Source organism: Choristoneura fumiferana, chromosome 18 (genome assembly GCF_025370935.1).
Source record: "Choristoneura fumiferana chromosome 18, NRCan_CFum_1, whole genome shotgun sequence".
Lineage (NCBI taxonomy): Eukaryota > Metazoa > Arthropoda > Insecta > Lepidoptera > Tortricidae > Choristoneura > Choristoneura fumiferana.
Genome location: NC_133489.1, coordinates 11,957,817 through 11,975,201, shown reverse-complemented (window position 1 = coordinate 11,975,201; position 17,385 = coordinate 11,957,817). Strand labels below are relative to the sequence as shown.

The 17,385-nt window shown below is 38.1% G+C and overlaps 2 protein-coding genes across 4 annotated transcripts; both read right to left on the bottom strand.

The window, feature by feature from the left end:
- Positions 1–6: 6 nt before the first annotated feature.
- Positions 7–5,648, bottom strand: ttv (exostosin glycosyltransferase 1 ttv). Of its 3 annotated transcripts, none has more exons than XM_074101854.1 (6): positions 5,337–5,648; positions 3,650–4,606; positions 2,331–2,532; positions 1,945–2,064; positions 1,531–1,857; positions 7–329 (listed from the first exon to the last, which is right to left on the bottom strand). In XM_074101854.1, exons 2-6 carry the CDS (start codon positions 4,510–4,512, stop codon positions 204–206), a joined length of 1,638 nt encoding a protein of 545 aa, XP_073957955.1. In that variant the 5' UTR covers positions 4,513–4,606; positions 5,337–5,648; the 3' UTR covers positions 7–203. The 3 variants fall into 3 exon arrangements, with proteins under 3 accessions (XP_073957955.1, XP_073957957.1, XP_073957956.1); XM_074101856.1 differs by having other exon boundaries at positions 5,613–5,646; XM_074101855.1 differs by lacking the exon at positions 5,337–5,648 and adding an exon at positions 4,785–5,330.
- Positions 5,649–11,813: 6,165 nt separating this feature from the next.
- LeuRS-m (Leucyl-tRNA synthetase, mitochondrial) lies at positions 11,814–16,501 on the bottom strand. The gene is made up of 6 exons (XM_074101852.1): positions 16,057–16,501; positions 15,073–15,522; positions 13,624–14,971; positions 13,136–13,380; positions 12,717–12,953; positions 11,814–12,634 (listed from the first exon to the last, which is right to left on the bottom strand). Exons 1-6 carry the CDS (start codon positions 16,156–16,158, stop codon positions 12,389–12,391), a joined length of 2,628 nt encoding a protein of 875 aa, XP_073957953.1. The 5' UTR covers positions 16,159–16,501; the 3' UTR covers positions 11,814–12,388.
- Between the last annotated feature and the right edge of the window lie 884 nt (positions 16,502–17,385).

The following is a 17,385-nucleotide window of genomic DNA, read 5'->3' as shown; positions in this document are numbered from 1 at the left end:
CCTGTCATTTCGTCGCTTGTCGTATCAAAACAAAACAAGCAAGACTCGCCCGTGGCGCCTAGATGGCTACTTAAGGCCGGCCCTAAATGTAACACAGCACGTAGCAGCAGCGCAATGAGCAGAGCAAGGAATAAAACGAAGAGTTTATCTGCCGCAGAGTATTGGACTATGCGCAATACGTAGTACACGTAGTGATGTAATAGTTACCCGGGGTAATGCGTCGTGGCGTCTATGACGAGCACGGGCAGCGGGTCGCGCGCGTCGCCCGCAGCGCGCGGTAGCGACGCCAGCGCCGGCGCCGCGCGCTCGCTGTCCCATACGATAACCACCTGTGCCAACCGACCATCGCATTACCCACTACACAATAAACAGTTCGCACCTCATCACCAAAGTAGTATATATTATTACGGGGAAAAGAGAGCCTCTCTCGTCTCATTCATGCAGACCGTTTTGAGCGCCGTCTGCATTTCATAACTAGTACCATTGATGTATATATCCATCATACGTATAGCTATTAATAGTCACAGGTATTCTTTTACTTTACTGGATTTGCTTCCCAGCTCAAACCACATAAAAACTAAAACAGGGCTGCAAAGAGAAGTGAGACCGCTTGAATTCAGTCTTCTTAAAGTTTAAACCAGCCTCAATTTTCCGTTTGCAGCACTGTCTTTACTTTTTATGTGGTCTGAGCACTTGAGTTTCGATTGTAACGTAGCCATCTTGTTCCTTGTTGAGCGCGAATAGACGCCGGCCTGACATAGAGGGTTGCTACACAAAAAATATTTGTAACTACTGAGCGGATACAATTATGTGACTTTTATATTAGAAATTACAATACGATTGTCAATTTCGAAAAATAGTTCATTTTTGCGGTAATTATCACGACAAAATATTTTTTTAATAAATAACAATTTTGTGATCTCAAGCTTTCAGTGACATCTATCTGAAACAAACGACAACAATCTGTTTTATTTTAGGTTAGATAAAGGAGATGGCGGCGCTATCGACATGAATTAGTACGGTATAGGCAACTGTCCCCCCCCTGTCATCACCTCAACTGATAGATACCTTCGCTGGTGTAATATACCTAAGCCATTATTTATTACCTATTTTACGTGCTTTAAGCCGCATTCACATTTATCTGTCGTGTTATGTTGTGTGCTCGCTCTCTGTCTCTCTCTCTCTCTCTTCTCTCTCTCTCTCTATATATAGTTTTGATGCGACACAACACAAGCCATCACAACAAACTGCATCAGATAAATGTGAACGCAACCATATAAAATGTATGAAACCGATACCTTTCTGATGCGTCACGACACAACACGACAGATAAATGTGAATACGGCTTTAGGCTCTATAGCTAGTTGCTTAACTAGCCATAGAGCCGTATATGCTTATATAAGATAAATCATTTTTATATCCAGATAAAATACTGAAAAAAAAAAACATAAGAATAATTTTGTACGTTTGAAGAGGGTGCGTCAAATACATAAAATTCGGTTCCTTTTCAAAATAATGTAGAACACTAACTTTTTCACAGTGTTCACTGGCAGCAATATTAGCGAGCAATTTATGCAAGGCGGGCGACGTCGCTTGCACGTAGAGTAGCGCAGTGAAGGTGTCCCCGGGCGTGGGCGGGGGCGAGGCGAGCGGCACCACGGGCGCGGGGAGCGGCGCGGGGCCCGCGGGGGCGCGGGGGGGCGCGGGGGCGCGCGCGGGCGCCACCGCCCCGCCTGGCAGCTGCGCGCGGGAGTCCCCGTACGTAGCCAGCGTGCCGAGACCACCCGGCGAACTGTTCCAGATCAGCGCCTCGCGTTGCCGCGACGATCTGTGCATTAGCACTCGCTCGAATATTATCTGCCAATCATTTTAATCGTTATTATTACCTATACAACGCTTAATAAAGATGCTTTGCTCTGCTTTTATATTAAAAATACGTCTTACTTCGATTGTAGTAAAAACTATCTTTTCGATTGAAGAGAAATATTGCTCCCATAGCAGCTGAGTTTGCTGCCGTAATGCGAGTATACGTTCAGGCGTCACAGACCGCACCAATTCCGGGACCTATGCAACAAATGTAATCAGCAATTGATCATACAGGTTGCTATGTACAACATTAGTCCTTTAGGCTAGGATCCTTCAGGAAATAAATATATGTGGTGCAGGAGGCAGAAGTAGGTAAGGTACACATTATACTCTTAGACAGGAAGCGCAGTGAGCGATAAATTAAATACTCGAAGTTAAGCACGACTGGAGGCGACTTTCAATCGAATGCATGTGCGCCTCTCCGGATGCAGTACTACTATGTAACTCTGAAGTGGGGGACGTACCTGCAGCAGCAGCCGCTCGTCAGCCCAGACAGCGGCGCGGCGCCAGTCGACGCGCTCGTCGAACGGCAGCCGCCAGCCGTTGCTCAGCAGCACGGGCACGCAGCCCGCCGCCAGCGCCTCCAGGAAGCGGTACGAGCCCAGGCGCCGCCCGCGCGCCACCAGGCAGAACGTAGAGTTTGCCAGCAGCTGCTCGTAATCGAACCTGCGAGGAAACTTTATACTTGGTTGAAAAGCGCATTATTGTTGTGAGGTGCTGTGTGTTTTGGTTAACTACACCGTGTTTATCTTGATTTCCGTTAACTTCGATATTTTAACGAGGCTTTAGTACACCAAATGTGACTATGTCAGCTTCATGGGGAGCCTCACTTATATACATCACACTACAGATATCACGCTCTCCCTTGCCCTGAAACCATGTCTCTGGATGTAAAGGCATGTCGAATGCATCTGTAAACAGCATCGCTTCTTCTGAAAGCGGTTGACTAAGAACTACATTTACACCTCCATTGAACAAGCCCATACCATCCAAATACCTGCCTCTGATGTCCTTATTCTGATCACATTCCAAAAGAAAATGAATAAGGTCTTCAGTCTTATTACAACCTATACACAAAGCTTCAATAGATGGCTCAGTTCTTTTTCTTTAATACTTAGGAGCTACTTGGTAATTAAATGAGTTTTTGGCCTAAAAAATATTTTATGCATACAATGTACAGTCGAGTTCATAAACTTGTGAGCAAAAATTTTATCAAAAATATCTGTACACAACTCTATTGTTAACGGCGTAGAAGCGTGTTCAGATATTTTTGATAAAACTTTTGCTAAGTTTATGCACTCGACTGTAACATAAACATTATTAAAAGGTCAAATTGTACAATTCACAAACTTGATGAGTGACATGGACATGACATGAAACTCACTTTTTTTGTCTAATATTTTAATTTGGCGTAAGCACCAAATGTGACTATGTCAGCAGCCTCATGAGAAGCCACTACCTAACCTTTCAACTTTCTCTTGCTAATGAGTGTGTGCGAATCATAAACACCTTTTAACCTGTTTTAAAGTGCATAATCAATTATCTTAATTCTTGATTATGAGAAATTAACTATATTTGACCTGTTGAATAGTCCCTTAAATTTAACAGAAACCAAAAGTAACATGTTGTATATGAGAGTTATGTGGCATCTTTATTTAATTCTCAAAAAACCATCCAGCTGCAGAAAGTGGACTTGATCATCATCATACTTTTTTTATGGCTTTCACTCTTGCCGTTTTATTTTAGATTAAATTGAGTAAAATTTAAATTACAAACTACTCACTTGTCATATTCTCGATTATCTTCATCACATCGTTCATCTCTCAAATGTTTCCAGGATTTACCATGGCGACATGTTGTTACCAAAACCAGATTAGCCCCGTCATGCAAGTGCCAGAGGGAGTTTCTCGTTTCGCTCCCGATTCCATGCACATAGCGTTTACCTTTGAATGCTAATAAATGCCGCCGAGGGGCCGGGAAGGGGTTGGCTGTGGCCGCGGCAGGCGCGCCACCATGTTCTGGATGTTCCTTGTGGAACAATGGCAGAGAAATATCAAACCCTTCACGGAAAATTGTCTCTGACGCACTAGCTCGGGCTAGTATGGCCTCACCAGGGTCAAAGCCTAAAGAACTTTCAGAGTAATCAGGCCATGTCCCAGCATACAAATTGAATATTAATTGGTTACGACCATTGTTCCAATATGGCAACCTGGACAAGTGAGCTGCCACATCAGGAGCATGTTCCGGAGACAGTGGATCTGCATCTAGAGTATCCACAGCTGGTAGAAATAGGCAAGCTTCATTGGGGTCTTTTGTTGCATACTGAGATTCCCTTATAACTGACAATACTTTACGATATGATGCACTAACAGGGCCATCAGTGGGGTAAACATAGATCTTAGGATCAATTCCACATTTTGTAAAATCAAAACAAGTTTCCATACGCCAAGGCCTTGCAGCCGCACGTGGCTTTCTCTGCTCCAGTGGAGGCATCTCTGATAGTTCATCCAGAGTTGCATATGACGGCAGTTGATCCAAATAGCTGCTTTGAACTATATCTGATTTTATATGTTGGCCATTAAAGTAGAAGTAAAATAAAACAGCACATGAAAAGGCAAGAAGCATATATCTTTTCTTTGCTTGCATCTTTGGTTTAAAATTATTATTTTTTTAATCACAGTTTAATTTCTCTAAACGGTATTCTGTTGAGATCATGTTTAGGATTTCATCAAATATAAATCTGGAAAATAAAAATTTGAAGGATATATCACCACATTCCTCCCCATGTCTAGATTATGTCATAAATATACAGTTCAGTGGTTGAAAGAAGAAATTGACAAAGCAACATTTTTGTGAAAAATTTGAGACAATGACAGAGAAAAATTCACTGATTCCGAACATGTAAATAACTCACTCACTTTTGAACGGAGCATGATGCAGGAAGGGAATTTTTAGGTTGGTTTTTTTTATGTATTTTTATTTTTTTTAGACTGTACATTGCTGATAGTTATAGTTAGTTAATATTTCTTAGGTTCATTCTTTTTGTTTTTATGTATGTGACTTTTTAAGTGTACAAAATAATGTAAATTGATTAATAAATGATTTGGTAATAACTCACTATCTTAAAAAATGTTGCTTAAAAAAATAGACAATTTCTCCTTTCAACCGTCAATATTATAAAATTAATTTGTGTTTAAATCACGATTCAAGAAACAACAAGATATCAATCAAAGTACAGATAGTTTAAGTTTTTAATTATTATTATTGTTTTGTTTATATTACAGCATTATTGTGGTTTCGTAAAGCAGCATATCAAGGATAAATAATTTTGGCTCCAGCAATTACTCTTGCTTCGTATTGCGTATATTTTCTGAGCTAATGCATCTTTTGCCTAGCTGAGGGATTTTAAGTACAGTGAGGAATTCCAATAAGATTTTACATCTGTGTTTATTTAAATACACGCGTCTTACCTATTGTTCGCGGTACTCAATAGGCCAGTTTAATAAGAAGGACATTAGCACAATAATGCTGTATCCTAATTTGCAATAACTTGTTCACTTTAAATTCAACTCAAATCAAATGTTTTTGCAAGCTGTGAGCGGAGGCGATTTCTTCATCATTAGTGTCAAAAATATTCTGAATTGGTCTGAAATGTAGTTTTCGCTTAAATGCATTTAAGAATTAAGAAACTGCATACAGCGAGAAAAAATAAACTCATCAATTATTTAGAAAAAAATCGTAGGTACTGGATCAGAGTATATTGTTTAATTGAGTTAATTTTTTTTTTTTTTTTTTTTTTTGATATATGGCGTTTGCTGCGAGGCACTTTGCCAATGTCACGTCAAATTGCGTGATTTTGACTATCTCTTTTGTGGAGCGATTAAAATAACCCAGGGAAGGGACACTGTGGCAATTAGTTTACAATATTTTTACATTTCATTTACACACATACCTAAATGCAACAATTAAAAATTTATAATGTGAAGCATTGTTTACAGCTTGATATCGTTTTTGTCAATAAATTCAGCCAAAAGGTAAATAACAATTTCTTTAAAGTTAGCTAAAAGGGTACGGACGTTAGTCGGGAGCTCAGTCTTTAATTTTATAAGATCATCATAAATGTCAAACTTATTCAGAGGGCAGTTAAAAAATATATGATCTAATGATCCAATGTCCTTACGGCATTCACACATAGGATCATTTTTAATTTTAATCTTGTGTAGAAATTCTGGAGAGCACACGTGACCCAGTCTAAGTCGAATCAAACAGCTTGTCACTTTTTTCTTGAATTTAAATTTGAAAAACCAAGGACGACGAGGAATATTGTTCTGGATTTTATAAAATTGTAGTTTGTTGTTCGTGTTCCATTCGTTGGACCACGAATCAAACAACATCAACGTTGAGAGAGCGGCTAAATCATTACTAAAGCATTGATGTACAGAGTGGCTACTTCCAGTAGCAGCTTCCCTAGCTGCCTTGTCTACAGCTTCATTCCCACTAATGCCCTTATGACTAGGAATCCAGGATATCTTCACCTCCAGGTTCATCAAGTGGCAAGAAAGAAGAGCTTCCTTTAGAAGACATACTATTGCCGACTTAGCACAATTTTTAATAGAATTACATGAAAGGGCTTGGATGGCACTGAGACTGTCCGAGAAAATAATTGATTTAACTATTCTATGCTCTTTATATATTTAATTACTTTTAGAATCGCTGAACATTCTCCAGTAAAAATATTTGATATAGGAGGCAATTGAAATTGATAGGTTGATCGTGAATTATCATGAATAAAGGCACACCCAACAGGTTCATCTTTATTAAGTTTTGAAGCATCCGTGAAAAACAAATTCCAGTCCTGCCACTTGTCCCTGATTGCCGACAAGAACTTGTCATTGGCCGCTGAGGAACTTTTTTGAATTCCTAATTTTACTATTTTCGGGTGAAAAGTAAGGGCCTGAAAGGAAACTAAATATATGGGCAATTTAGAAAATGTTGCTATAGGAGCATTAAAGCTGTTTAATCTGTTGAAACTAATTAAAGTATTAGGTTTTGTTTTCCTGCGCCAATAGACGTTTATTTCAGTATAGTTTTGAAGTAATTCTAGCTTAGGAAAAAGAGGATGATTATCAAATTGGGCTACACGAAAGATATATCTATCTGCCAGGTATTGACGGCGAATATTTAAAGGAGGCTCCGAACATTCAACCTGTAGAGCTTTAATGGGTGACGACTTCATAGCCCCTGTTACTAACCTTAGTGCTTTAGATTGAACCTGGTCAAGTCTTCTAAGATTTACCAAATTACAGGGTTCTAAAATGATAGAGCCGAAATCTAAGTGCGACCTTATTAAAGCATTATACAGTAATTTTTGAGAATAAGGGTGGGCACCCCACCAAGCACCAGATAGGCAACGCAAAATATTAATATTTTTTTCACATTTGCTAACTACATAGTTAATATGTTCAGAGCCCGACAATTTAGAGTCAAAAACTACACCAAGAAATCTAGCTTTATCTTGAAGGGAGATTTGGTGAGAGCGGAATGTTATATTTACTGGGGTTATAAAACGTTGCCTAGAAAATACCAAAGCGACGCTTTTTGAAGGTGATAAATCTAAACCATGAGCGTCAAGCCACAGACCCAGAGAATCAAGAGCTCTATTTATAAAAGTAGCAGCTTGGTCAACGTTTTTACTAATCGCATAAATGGCAATATCATCAGCATACTGGAGTATATTACAATGCTGGTTAATAGCCTGATCTAAGTCAGAGGTGTAAATGTTATACAAAAGTGGACTTAACACCGAGCCTTGGGGCAGGCCCTTCCACACCAGTCTACTGCATCCCTGACAATTTGGCAATCGCAATGAAATCTCCCTACCAGATATAATATTATTTATAAAACAAACCACTTTCTCCGGAACACCTATCTGACGCAGTTTACTTCTGAGCACCGAGAGTAGGACATTGTCATAAGCCGCAGATATATCAAGAAAAACCGAGACAACGGACTGTTTTTGTGTGAATGCCAACCTCACGTCTGTCGATAACAGAGCATGGCTGTCAGTAACACTTTTGCCTTTTCTGAAGCCAAATTGAGTTGACGATAGAGCACCTGTATTTTCCACATACCACTCAAGCCTATTTTTGAGCAGATGCTCAGCCACTTTGCACATAACTGATGATAGGGCGATCGGTCTATGAGAATTGTGATCCTCAGGGTCTTTTCCAGCTTTAAGGATAGGAAGGATTAGTTGCTGTTTCCAGATTTTGGGAATATCACCTGTTTCGAATATTTTATTTATAAGATCCAACAGAAAAGAATGAAAAAGAGTTCCAGCCTTTTTTAAAAAAGAATAAATTATACCATCCCTACCTGGGGCCGAATCTGTTATCGATGAAAAAACTGACTTGAGTTCGTCTAAGTCAAATTTCCTACTCAAAAAATGATCAGAATGGCTGAAGTGGTACACAGTAGGTATATCGCTAGAAAGTGGAACTGTTGGGGGAGCTAATTTATTCAGGAAATCCTCAGTCCATGCTAGAGAAGAAGCATAACCAGAAGGGGGAGCCTTGCCCTTTCGGAAATTTCTGATATTTTGCCAAACAATTGAAGAATTGGTAAAAGGAGAAACAGATTCGCAAAATTTATTCCAACCATTACATTTTTTGAGGGACAAAAGTTTTCTACATTTAGCTCTGGCTTTTTTAAAAGCTATGTAGTTTTCAATATTAATATCCGAGACATATTTCTTTTCTGCCAGATTTCTATCTCTTACAGCTGCCGAGCATTCAGCGTCCCACCACGGCTGTGATGGAACCCGACGCCTTACAGCCTTAAGAGGAATAGCCTCTTCAGCGGCTTCATGAATTACTTTAACAAAACGGTCATGCGCATCTTGAAGGTTGATATTAGGATCAGATGAAAGAATTTCTATTTTACTATCAAGAGAAAGGGAATAGCTGTCCCAGTCAGCCTTAGACAATCTGTATTTCTGCAAAGGGAGAAGTGAGACTGGGGGGCAACAGAAATTTGGAAGAGTTATGATTATAGGAAAGTGATCACTGTTATGTGAATTGTTTGAGATATTCCATGGTAATTCAGAGGCAAGGTCTGAAGAGCACACAGAAACATCTACAGCCGACACATTTTGGTTAGGAGCCGTACGTCTAGTAGGTCTACCATCATTTAAACAGCACAGATTTAATTCATCGAAAATGCTCAGCAACTTTTTACCGTTATTGTCAGATATGGCCGATCCCCAAGACATATCGTGACAGTTTAGATCACCCATCAAAATCATGGGTTCAGGAATATTTTTTAATATAGAACAAAGTTCTGATAAAACTGAGTGAGAAGGGTGAGGAATATAAATAGAGACAAAAGAAATGTTGAAAATATTTGCAGCCACAATAAACAGGTTACTGGAATGAGCAGGTATTTGGATATTAACAAAAGGAATACATTTTTTAATGATCAGAGCTGCCCCGTCCCAGCCATCAACTCTGTCATCACGTAAAGTAATATGACCAGATAAATTAAACGACGACTGAGGCTTTAACCATGTTTCAGCGATTGCAAATACAATAGGGTTATATTTTTGGCAAAAGTATGTAAGTTCAGATTTTTTGTTAATAATACTACGCGCGTTCCACTGGATGGCCGTATACATTTTGAATTTTTTTATTTAAAATGTTGCAAAGAGTTTCAACTTTTGTAGCGACGTTGGACGGTAAGTTTTCTACACTAAGAAGCATAATAAGTGTGCTAGTAATGAGTCTAAAACATTGTTGTTCGACTGGGCTTCATTATAGAAAGATCTATCAGAGTTAGTAACATTAGATAAGAGGGTATCCTCTCGAGCTACTTCTTCGTTGATGTAGTCATTCGAATAACGAAGAGCACAACCATTTTGCGGCGGGGGAATATTGAAGCTATTGATTAAAGCTTGGTGCGCTTTTTTATCATAACCCTCAGAGAGAAGAGGACGAGGCTTGCGGGTCACTGTAATAGTTTTCCTATATGATTGGGTATTTGGCGGCGGGGAGCCCCTTGTCGCATCTGCAAATGAACGTTTGACTGTTGGGAATCTTTGAGAAGCCTCTCCATAAGAAATAGAATCTTCTGTCATAGTTAGTTTAATTTTTTGTTGGCGCTCAAACTCTGGGCATACTTTATCCGTGGCAGAATGAGGACCAGAACAGTGAAGACATGAAACATGTTCAACCTTGCATTCCCGGCTTACATGAGGTTGAGCACACCTTGAGCATCGAGGCGGAGATCTACACTGCGTTTGTACGTGACCAAATCGACAGCATTGGTAACATTGTATGACCGGGTAATTGTACAGTTGCGTTTCAAAAGAGTTGTGAAACAGAAAAACACGACTCGGCAGTTTTTGACCATCAATAGTGAGAGCCACTGTTTCCGTTGGCAGCCACTCTACTACATCATCTACTTTTCTTTTTGCATTAAGTCGTCTCGCCTTGAGAACCCTACCAAAATCCTGCGGGGTAATTATATTAGCGGCTAACTCCTCGTTGCTGAGATCCTTCGGGACCCCACGGACAATACACATTTTGCTAACATTGTAGGTGGGCACGAATGCTGTGTAATTGGAATTTATTATACATTCGTTATTTATAAACGCATTAGCAGCGGACGCAGAATCAAATTCGATGGCAAGTCTGTTACGTCCTACTTTCTTTATTCCGCCTTGCTTAATATGCCCAATTCTCTGAGAAAACATAAATTGGCCAAATTTCACTGGGTTAAGGAAGGAGCCCGAACCAGGTGATGATTCTTTTTGAGCGACGTGCACAATAAACGGACCTAAGTCACGGTTGGAATAACATTGCCTCGTAACAGGCGGAGCCGGAGGTGTACGATCAATTTTCGTTATTTTTCTAGTGTCATTGTCAGACGTTTTAACCAACGGTCTTTTCTTAGGTTTAACTTTAATGAACTCACCAGAAATTTCTTCATCATTCTCGAGAAAGGAAGATTGTGTTTGCTGACCCAATGGAAGGCTATTAGGGGATTCTAATTCCATATCAGTTACCCTCAATTCAGATTCGGACTGAGCCCCCGGAACATTGGAGCATGACGGGTCCGAATTACCCGCCATTACGTCCGTCCCCTGTACATTATATATTTGAAACAACGTATCACCTGAATTATATCTACAGAAATACTAAACAGAAATTATATTACAAAACAGAATTAAGATTACTAAAAGCCACCTCCAGAAATTATAAAAATTGGATAAATCCTACCAGAACAGGAAATGACGTGTTACCCTTCCCGCGCTCGAGATGTCAAAGCCAATTGAGTTAATTTGTAGGTGCCCAACTGCAGATCTGTCACTGTCATTGAGTCAACTGTCAAAAAAATAAACTTCATCAAGAGATCAAGCCGTTTGAGCGAAGTTTATAAACCCTAACTTAAAAGTTCTCTGATTTTCACTTCGATTGTGAGGCACTTTACAAATACATGATCATTTAAAAACTTATTTTTCATGCATTTTTGTTTGTGTAAATAACTTCAACATATTATTATTGTCTAGTTTTATCTAAGTTTTACTAACCCCCGACGTAAAAAGACTGCGTCCCTCCGACACTTCTACTATTTAATACGAGAGCGAGAGGGACGGTACGATACGAATTTCGAGTTTCGTAGTAGCCTTGCAGGTGTTATAAGCTTGACGCCGATGCCACAGAATATATAATAGTAATATATAATGTCCGTCTGTCTATTGCATCGTAGGTAGCTCTCGAGTCTTTTTTAACGTGAAAGCGAGTTTCCTTGCGGTGGTTCTTACCTATGTTTCATTAAAATCGGTTCAGCCATTTCTCAGATATTGAAATTTGAAATGACAATGTTGGGGTTTTACAATTTTTCTGTTTGTTTTTGGATTATTTTGTGATTAAGACACTAACACAATAATATAAAGCTTATACAACATGTATTTGCCATAACTACAATAAATCACATATTTGTACATCAACCTTACCTATTATTAGTAGTATAGCTCGTTTTGTACAAAACATCCCATTTATAACAATTAGTAACATTTTTTTTTAACCATGAATGCTATGACTTTCCTGCAGCTAAATGAGGGCTATCGTTTTTTGTCTCACTAGATGGCGCACTGTTGCGTAAGGTTTTTAAGTATGGTTTTGAAAGTCTGTTATTACGGGCGTGAAAACAAAGTTTAGATTAAAATCATATATAATACACCTTAAAACCGTACCATAAAAATATCGAGCATGCCACAGTGTTGCATAGTCCCCGTTTTGTTCGGAAAAAAGGGAAGACAAAGGTTTCCGAAAGACAAAACTGTCTCAAAACACAGTCATTCATTGCCCCGGAACGCATATTTGCCATAATTAATTTCAGATATTGCAAAATATTCACAAAATTATTCTAATTAAGTATAAATATACCCGCGTAGCTCACCCAAAAACTATGAGATTTGACATTTCGGAGACCTCAAGCTACACTAGCGCCTCTAGTGGCGAATTCACACGCGATAGCCCTCATTATCAACTTCTACTTCCTTCTTCTTCTTCTTCACACTTCTATCTGTAAATATATGCAATATGGCACGACATCCTGGATATAACTCATAATGAGTCTTTACAATGCCTTTTTTTAAACGATTTGACACTTTTTCTTGTTCTAGCATTATTTGAATAGCTTGTTCTTGACCAAGACAGTCCAGAACTGGTGCTGTTATTTTTAAATCACATCTGTCCACACCATCAACCTAAAACAATTTAACATTTTGATTATCTGAAATGCACACCAAAAATATGTCTGCCTGATGTATGCACCCAATACAAACATACCTTGCATAAAAAGGACAGTTTATAATGCTCATCGACTTTGGGCCATTTCTGATTAAGTACAGACTTTTCCCAATCAATTAGAGGTGAATCTTCACAAAGTCTCCTTGGTGCTGAAAGGAGTCCCGCCCACAACTCAGAACAGAAATGTGGAGCTACTGGCGATAGCATTATGATTAAGGAAGCCAGTGCTAATTCATATTCTTTACTTTTCGCTATTATTTCTGGGGGAATTTTGTTCTGAAAAATAAGTATAAGCAGAAGGGTACATGTAGATTTGAATACCTAGTGCCATCCACGAAGACGCGTGATTTTGTCAAAATTAGACATTAATGACATTATAATAAGAACCATGGCACGCATCATCGTGAATGACTACCTATAGTTACCTCAACCCTTCTTACCCAAATTAACATACTTACCCTCAAAGCATTAGTTAAAGCTTGTAATCTTGAGATTCCAACACTAAGTTTTTGTGTGTGTTTAAAATGATATGTAGTGTTGGCAGTAAAATAATTTCTAGAGTCCCACAATTTCAAATTATAAGTGTCCATCTCTTCCCTGCACATATTGTTACTATCCAATAGAACTTTATCATTCCTGTGATTCAGAAAGTCTCGCATGGTAATCCATAACCGATGTTGCCAGTTAAGAACACCAGGAAAAGCTGAAAAAAATTGTTTATGAAACAATGCGATCTCGTAAATAGCTCTGTATATTTCAATAAATGATGAGATTATGATCTTCGAGTCTAGAAATCGAACCATGAGAAATTTGAGAAAAAAAAAAACCCAACTGCTGTTGAACTTTAAGTTACTTAACAGATTCTAAACTACTAGACTTATTTTTTCGTTTTAGTTTTTTAAGGCAGTCGGTTTTTTTTTTACATTTTAAGAATATATTAGCTTACTTGCTTCTGACCAATGTCTGCTTGTAGCTGGTGGCACATCTGCTAAAATTAGAAGGCGGGTAGTATCACATCCATATGCAGTCAGCAATCTTTCAGGATTTTCACCATTGTGTTTAGATTTGCTCATTTTTTCCCACTGTACTACCACAGGTTCTTGTGTAACTTTTTCTCTATATTGATTACCTACCTTTTCAACATTATCGGCACTTATATATCTTCCTGATGATTTTATTTTATGAGACTGGCCCATTACCATTCCTTGTACCAATAGTTTTCTAAAGGGTTCTTCAAATTTAGTCCAACCAAGAGAATGTAGAAAATAGCTCATAAACCGAGCATAGTATAAGTGCAGTACTGCATGCTCTTTTCCACCAATATAAATGTCAACAGGAGTGCATCCTAGCAAATTCTCTTTTCTAAATGGAATTTCACCGTTTTTTGGATCAAGGAACCGGTAATAGTACCATGATGAATCAACAAATGTGTCCATAGTATCTGTTTCTCGCATACTGTTTGTATTACACTGAGGGCATTTACAATTTACCCAATCATTCAGATCTCCTAATGATTTGCTTCCTGGTTTAGAACTATCAATTGGAAGATTTAATGGCAAGTCCTTGTATGGTACAGGTATTGGGCCACATTTAGGGCAGTGTATGATAGGTATTGGGGTGCCCCAAAATCGTTGCCTAGATATAAGCCAATCTTTAAGTTTAGAACTAACAAAATAACCACCCACATTTTTATCTTTTGCTATATCAATAGCTCTTTGATTTTCTGTTTCTATGTTTAGTCTTGTGTTAGTAGAAATCAAAGGAATATTTAGCTTTTTAGCCAGATCTCTGTCATATTTATCTATAGAAGGGCAGGCTATGTACACATCTCTACCTTCTGCATAATTAACATCATCACTAATGTAAACTGGAATTTCTGAATCTGTAATTGGATTTATAGCTTTCAACATTTTACAGCTAGAGTTAGCTGACTCTTGTATCATTACATTGTTACAACTTATTGTTAAAAATTCTCCATGAATAAACTTAAAAGGCTCTGATGTCCAAATATCCAAAGACCTCAATTTATCATTTACTACCATTTTAAATGTCACTACTACCCCATTGCATTCACCAATCCAATGCTTCTGCAAATTGATGATATCTTTCCAGTTCTCTAACTGATCACTGCTAAGTCCATCATAAAGTTTCTGTGCAAATTGTGTAGTTTTGATGAACCACTGTGTGAGAGTTTTCTTTTCAACTTTAGCTCCGGAGCGCCAGGAGCAGCCCAGCTCATCTACTTGCTCGTCAGCAAGCACAGTTTGATCAACTGGGTCCCAGTTGACATTAGCCTAAAATACCAAATTTCGAATTATAGCCAGTTACTTGGTCACATCATCAACAGAACCAGTCATAGTACACATAAATCTACAAATATGCAATAGGTATTTACCTTGTTCTGATATGCTAATCCTTTTTCAAATAATTTTACAAATATATATTGAGTCCATTTATAATATTCTGGATCACAAGTTGATAATTCTCTATCCCAGTCAAAGTTTAAACCCAAATGGAGGAGTTGCTTTTTCATAGAGGCAATATTTGTAGCAGTCCAATGTTGAGGTTCAATGTTTCTCTCAATAGCTGCATTCTCTGCAGGTAATCCAAAGGCATCCCAACCTATAGGGTGTATCACCTTTTTGCCATTTAGTTTGTGGAACCTTGCTATAGTGTCCGATATAGTGTAGACTCGAACATGGCCCATATGCAAGTTGCCTGAGGGATATGGGAACTGAGCCAAAACATAACATAACCCCCCATTTTTATTTGAGTGATTAATTTGTATCTCTTCAGTCCAATGTTTTTCAATTTTTAATTTGATTTCAGGGTTTAAATCTTGTGGCTAAAATAGAAACATGATACAAATCTATGCTAATATTATGTAGGAGTAAGCTTTGATTATTTGTGTCTCTATTTATTTCTATGTAGGGGGCTAGGGTACGGGGATAATCTCCTGAACTGCTAAATCGATTGTAAAACAACAAAGCTAGATATGCTATGCCTTATTAACAATGTTAGTTTTAATATTATCATGGAAAAGAGCAAATGAACGACAGGAAGAAGTTTCAGGCACATTTAACCCATTCATTGCCGCACGGTACTTTGCCGCGATGCCGACGCTTCTACAGAACAGACACCCATCGACGTCAGCGGCATCACATGAGGGTTCACCAAGACGCCGATGGGCGTCAACGGCACTGAATGGGTTACAAAAATAAGATTTATCATGAGTTAAATAGGTAAGTACTTAGATCAGCCTGGAACAGAGGTTAGGCTAAATGAGAAAATAACTAATTCACATTTATATTACGCATAACGCGATATATGCAGGGTAAGCAAGAGAATTTCATAAAAAATAATATCTATACTTTCTTACCCATAGTCCTAAGCTGCTGTGTAGTGATCTGGGAGGTGAAAAGAGTGCCGTAACTTTTCTAGCAGCGTACAATATCCTGGTATTTAGTGTCGGTAATAACATATTTGAAGACAATATTACCAATAATTTTCTAATGCTGAGCACTAACAGCTTACGGTATTAACTAAATATTAATATATCGACATAGATATGTTTGTGTCATTGAAAGATTTCTTCAGCCCGAAATCTCTGTATTTAAGTTTCATTATTATTTACTTAATTCAGAAAACGCCTTCAAATATTTCGTAAAATAATAGATCCAAGTAAATTTATTTATAATATTATGTTTATGTACCTGTTATTGTTTTGGTTTTTTAGAAAAATATGGCTCTGTCTGTCCACAGACTACTAAGAGATACTAAAAAGCAGAGTAGTATAAATAATATACAAGGAAATATACAGAAAAAGTATTAGTACCTATCTACCAATCCATCCATCACATCCTGTGTTGCCAATTTGGCAACTTTCTTGCTAGAACTACCGGCTTTTGCTTAAGTCTTAGCGACCAAAAAAAAGTTTTGACGATAAAAATGGTTTGCGCTTATCTGGTGACTTTTGGAATACAAATTTAAACAATTCTAGGACCAATAATGGATACATTTTTTGTCAACTCGACGACGATGAGAATACAGTGCCAAGAGATATATATGAAAAGCGACAAAGCGAGCAAAGTGCGGTCCCTCTGACACTTATACTATTTAATACGAGTGAGAGGGACGATACGAACTTCAATTTTCGAATTTCGGAGTAGGCCGTCTTTTGTCGTGTCGGATACTTTGATTTCTTTTTCACCTGGAAATCCCATTCTAATTAAAATATCAGTTGTTTCGGTTCGTTGTCACTTTCTTGCGTTGCGTGCATTTCGATTGAGTGTTGGACTGCGTTGTAATTTGCGTTTACGTTGTATTTATTGTGAAGATCTTTCTGACTTGGCAATGACAGCATTATCTTTGCCACATTCCAACGCCGAAGTAGAAAGGCTTTTCTCCGTCATGAGACTTATCAAAACCAAACATAGGAACAGAATGGGTTTACTAACTTTAAACTCATTAATGAGAATCAGAGATTCACCAGATCCTTCAGACCTACGTCATTTCTGAAAATTTACTTATAGAAATAGGCAAAACTAAGAAACCTGAACAAAATGTAGAAGCCGGACCTTCAACAAGTTTAACAACACAAGATGACATCGATTTTGAAGACATTTTTCAATAAATAAATTATTATAAATAGATTAATTATTATTATAAATAATTATTTATGGAAAACTGTCTTCAAAATCGATGTCAG

Excerpts from the sequence above, each read along its gene's own strand:
- LeuRS-m (XM_074101852.1), bottom strand. The coding sequence starts at position 16,158 with ATGTTATTACCGACACTAAATACCAGGATATTGTACGCTGCTAGAAAA. Across the intron at positions 14,972-15,072 it reads GATTAGCATATCAGAACAAG|GCTAATGTCAACTGGGACCC; the intron begins GTAAATACCTAT and ends TTGGTATTTTAG. Across the intron at positions 13,381-13,623 it reads CAGACATTGGTCAGAAGCAA|CTTTTCCTGGTGTTCTTAAC; the intron begins GTAAGCTAATAT and ends AATTTTTTTCAG.
- ttv (XM_074101854.1), bottom strand. The coding sequence starts at position 4,512 with ATGCAAGCAAAGAAAAGATATATGCTTCTTGCCTTTTCATGTGCTGTT. Across the intron at positions 2,065-2,330 it reads ACGAGCGGCTGCTGCTGCAG|GTCCCGGAATTGGTGCGGTC; the intron begins GTACGTCCCCCA and ends TTTGTTGCATAG. Across the intron at positions 330-1,530 it reads CCAGTGAACACTGTGAAAAA|GTGGTTATCGTATGGGACAG; the intron begins GTTAGTGTTCTA and ends CGGTTGGCACAG.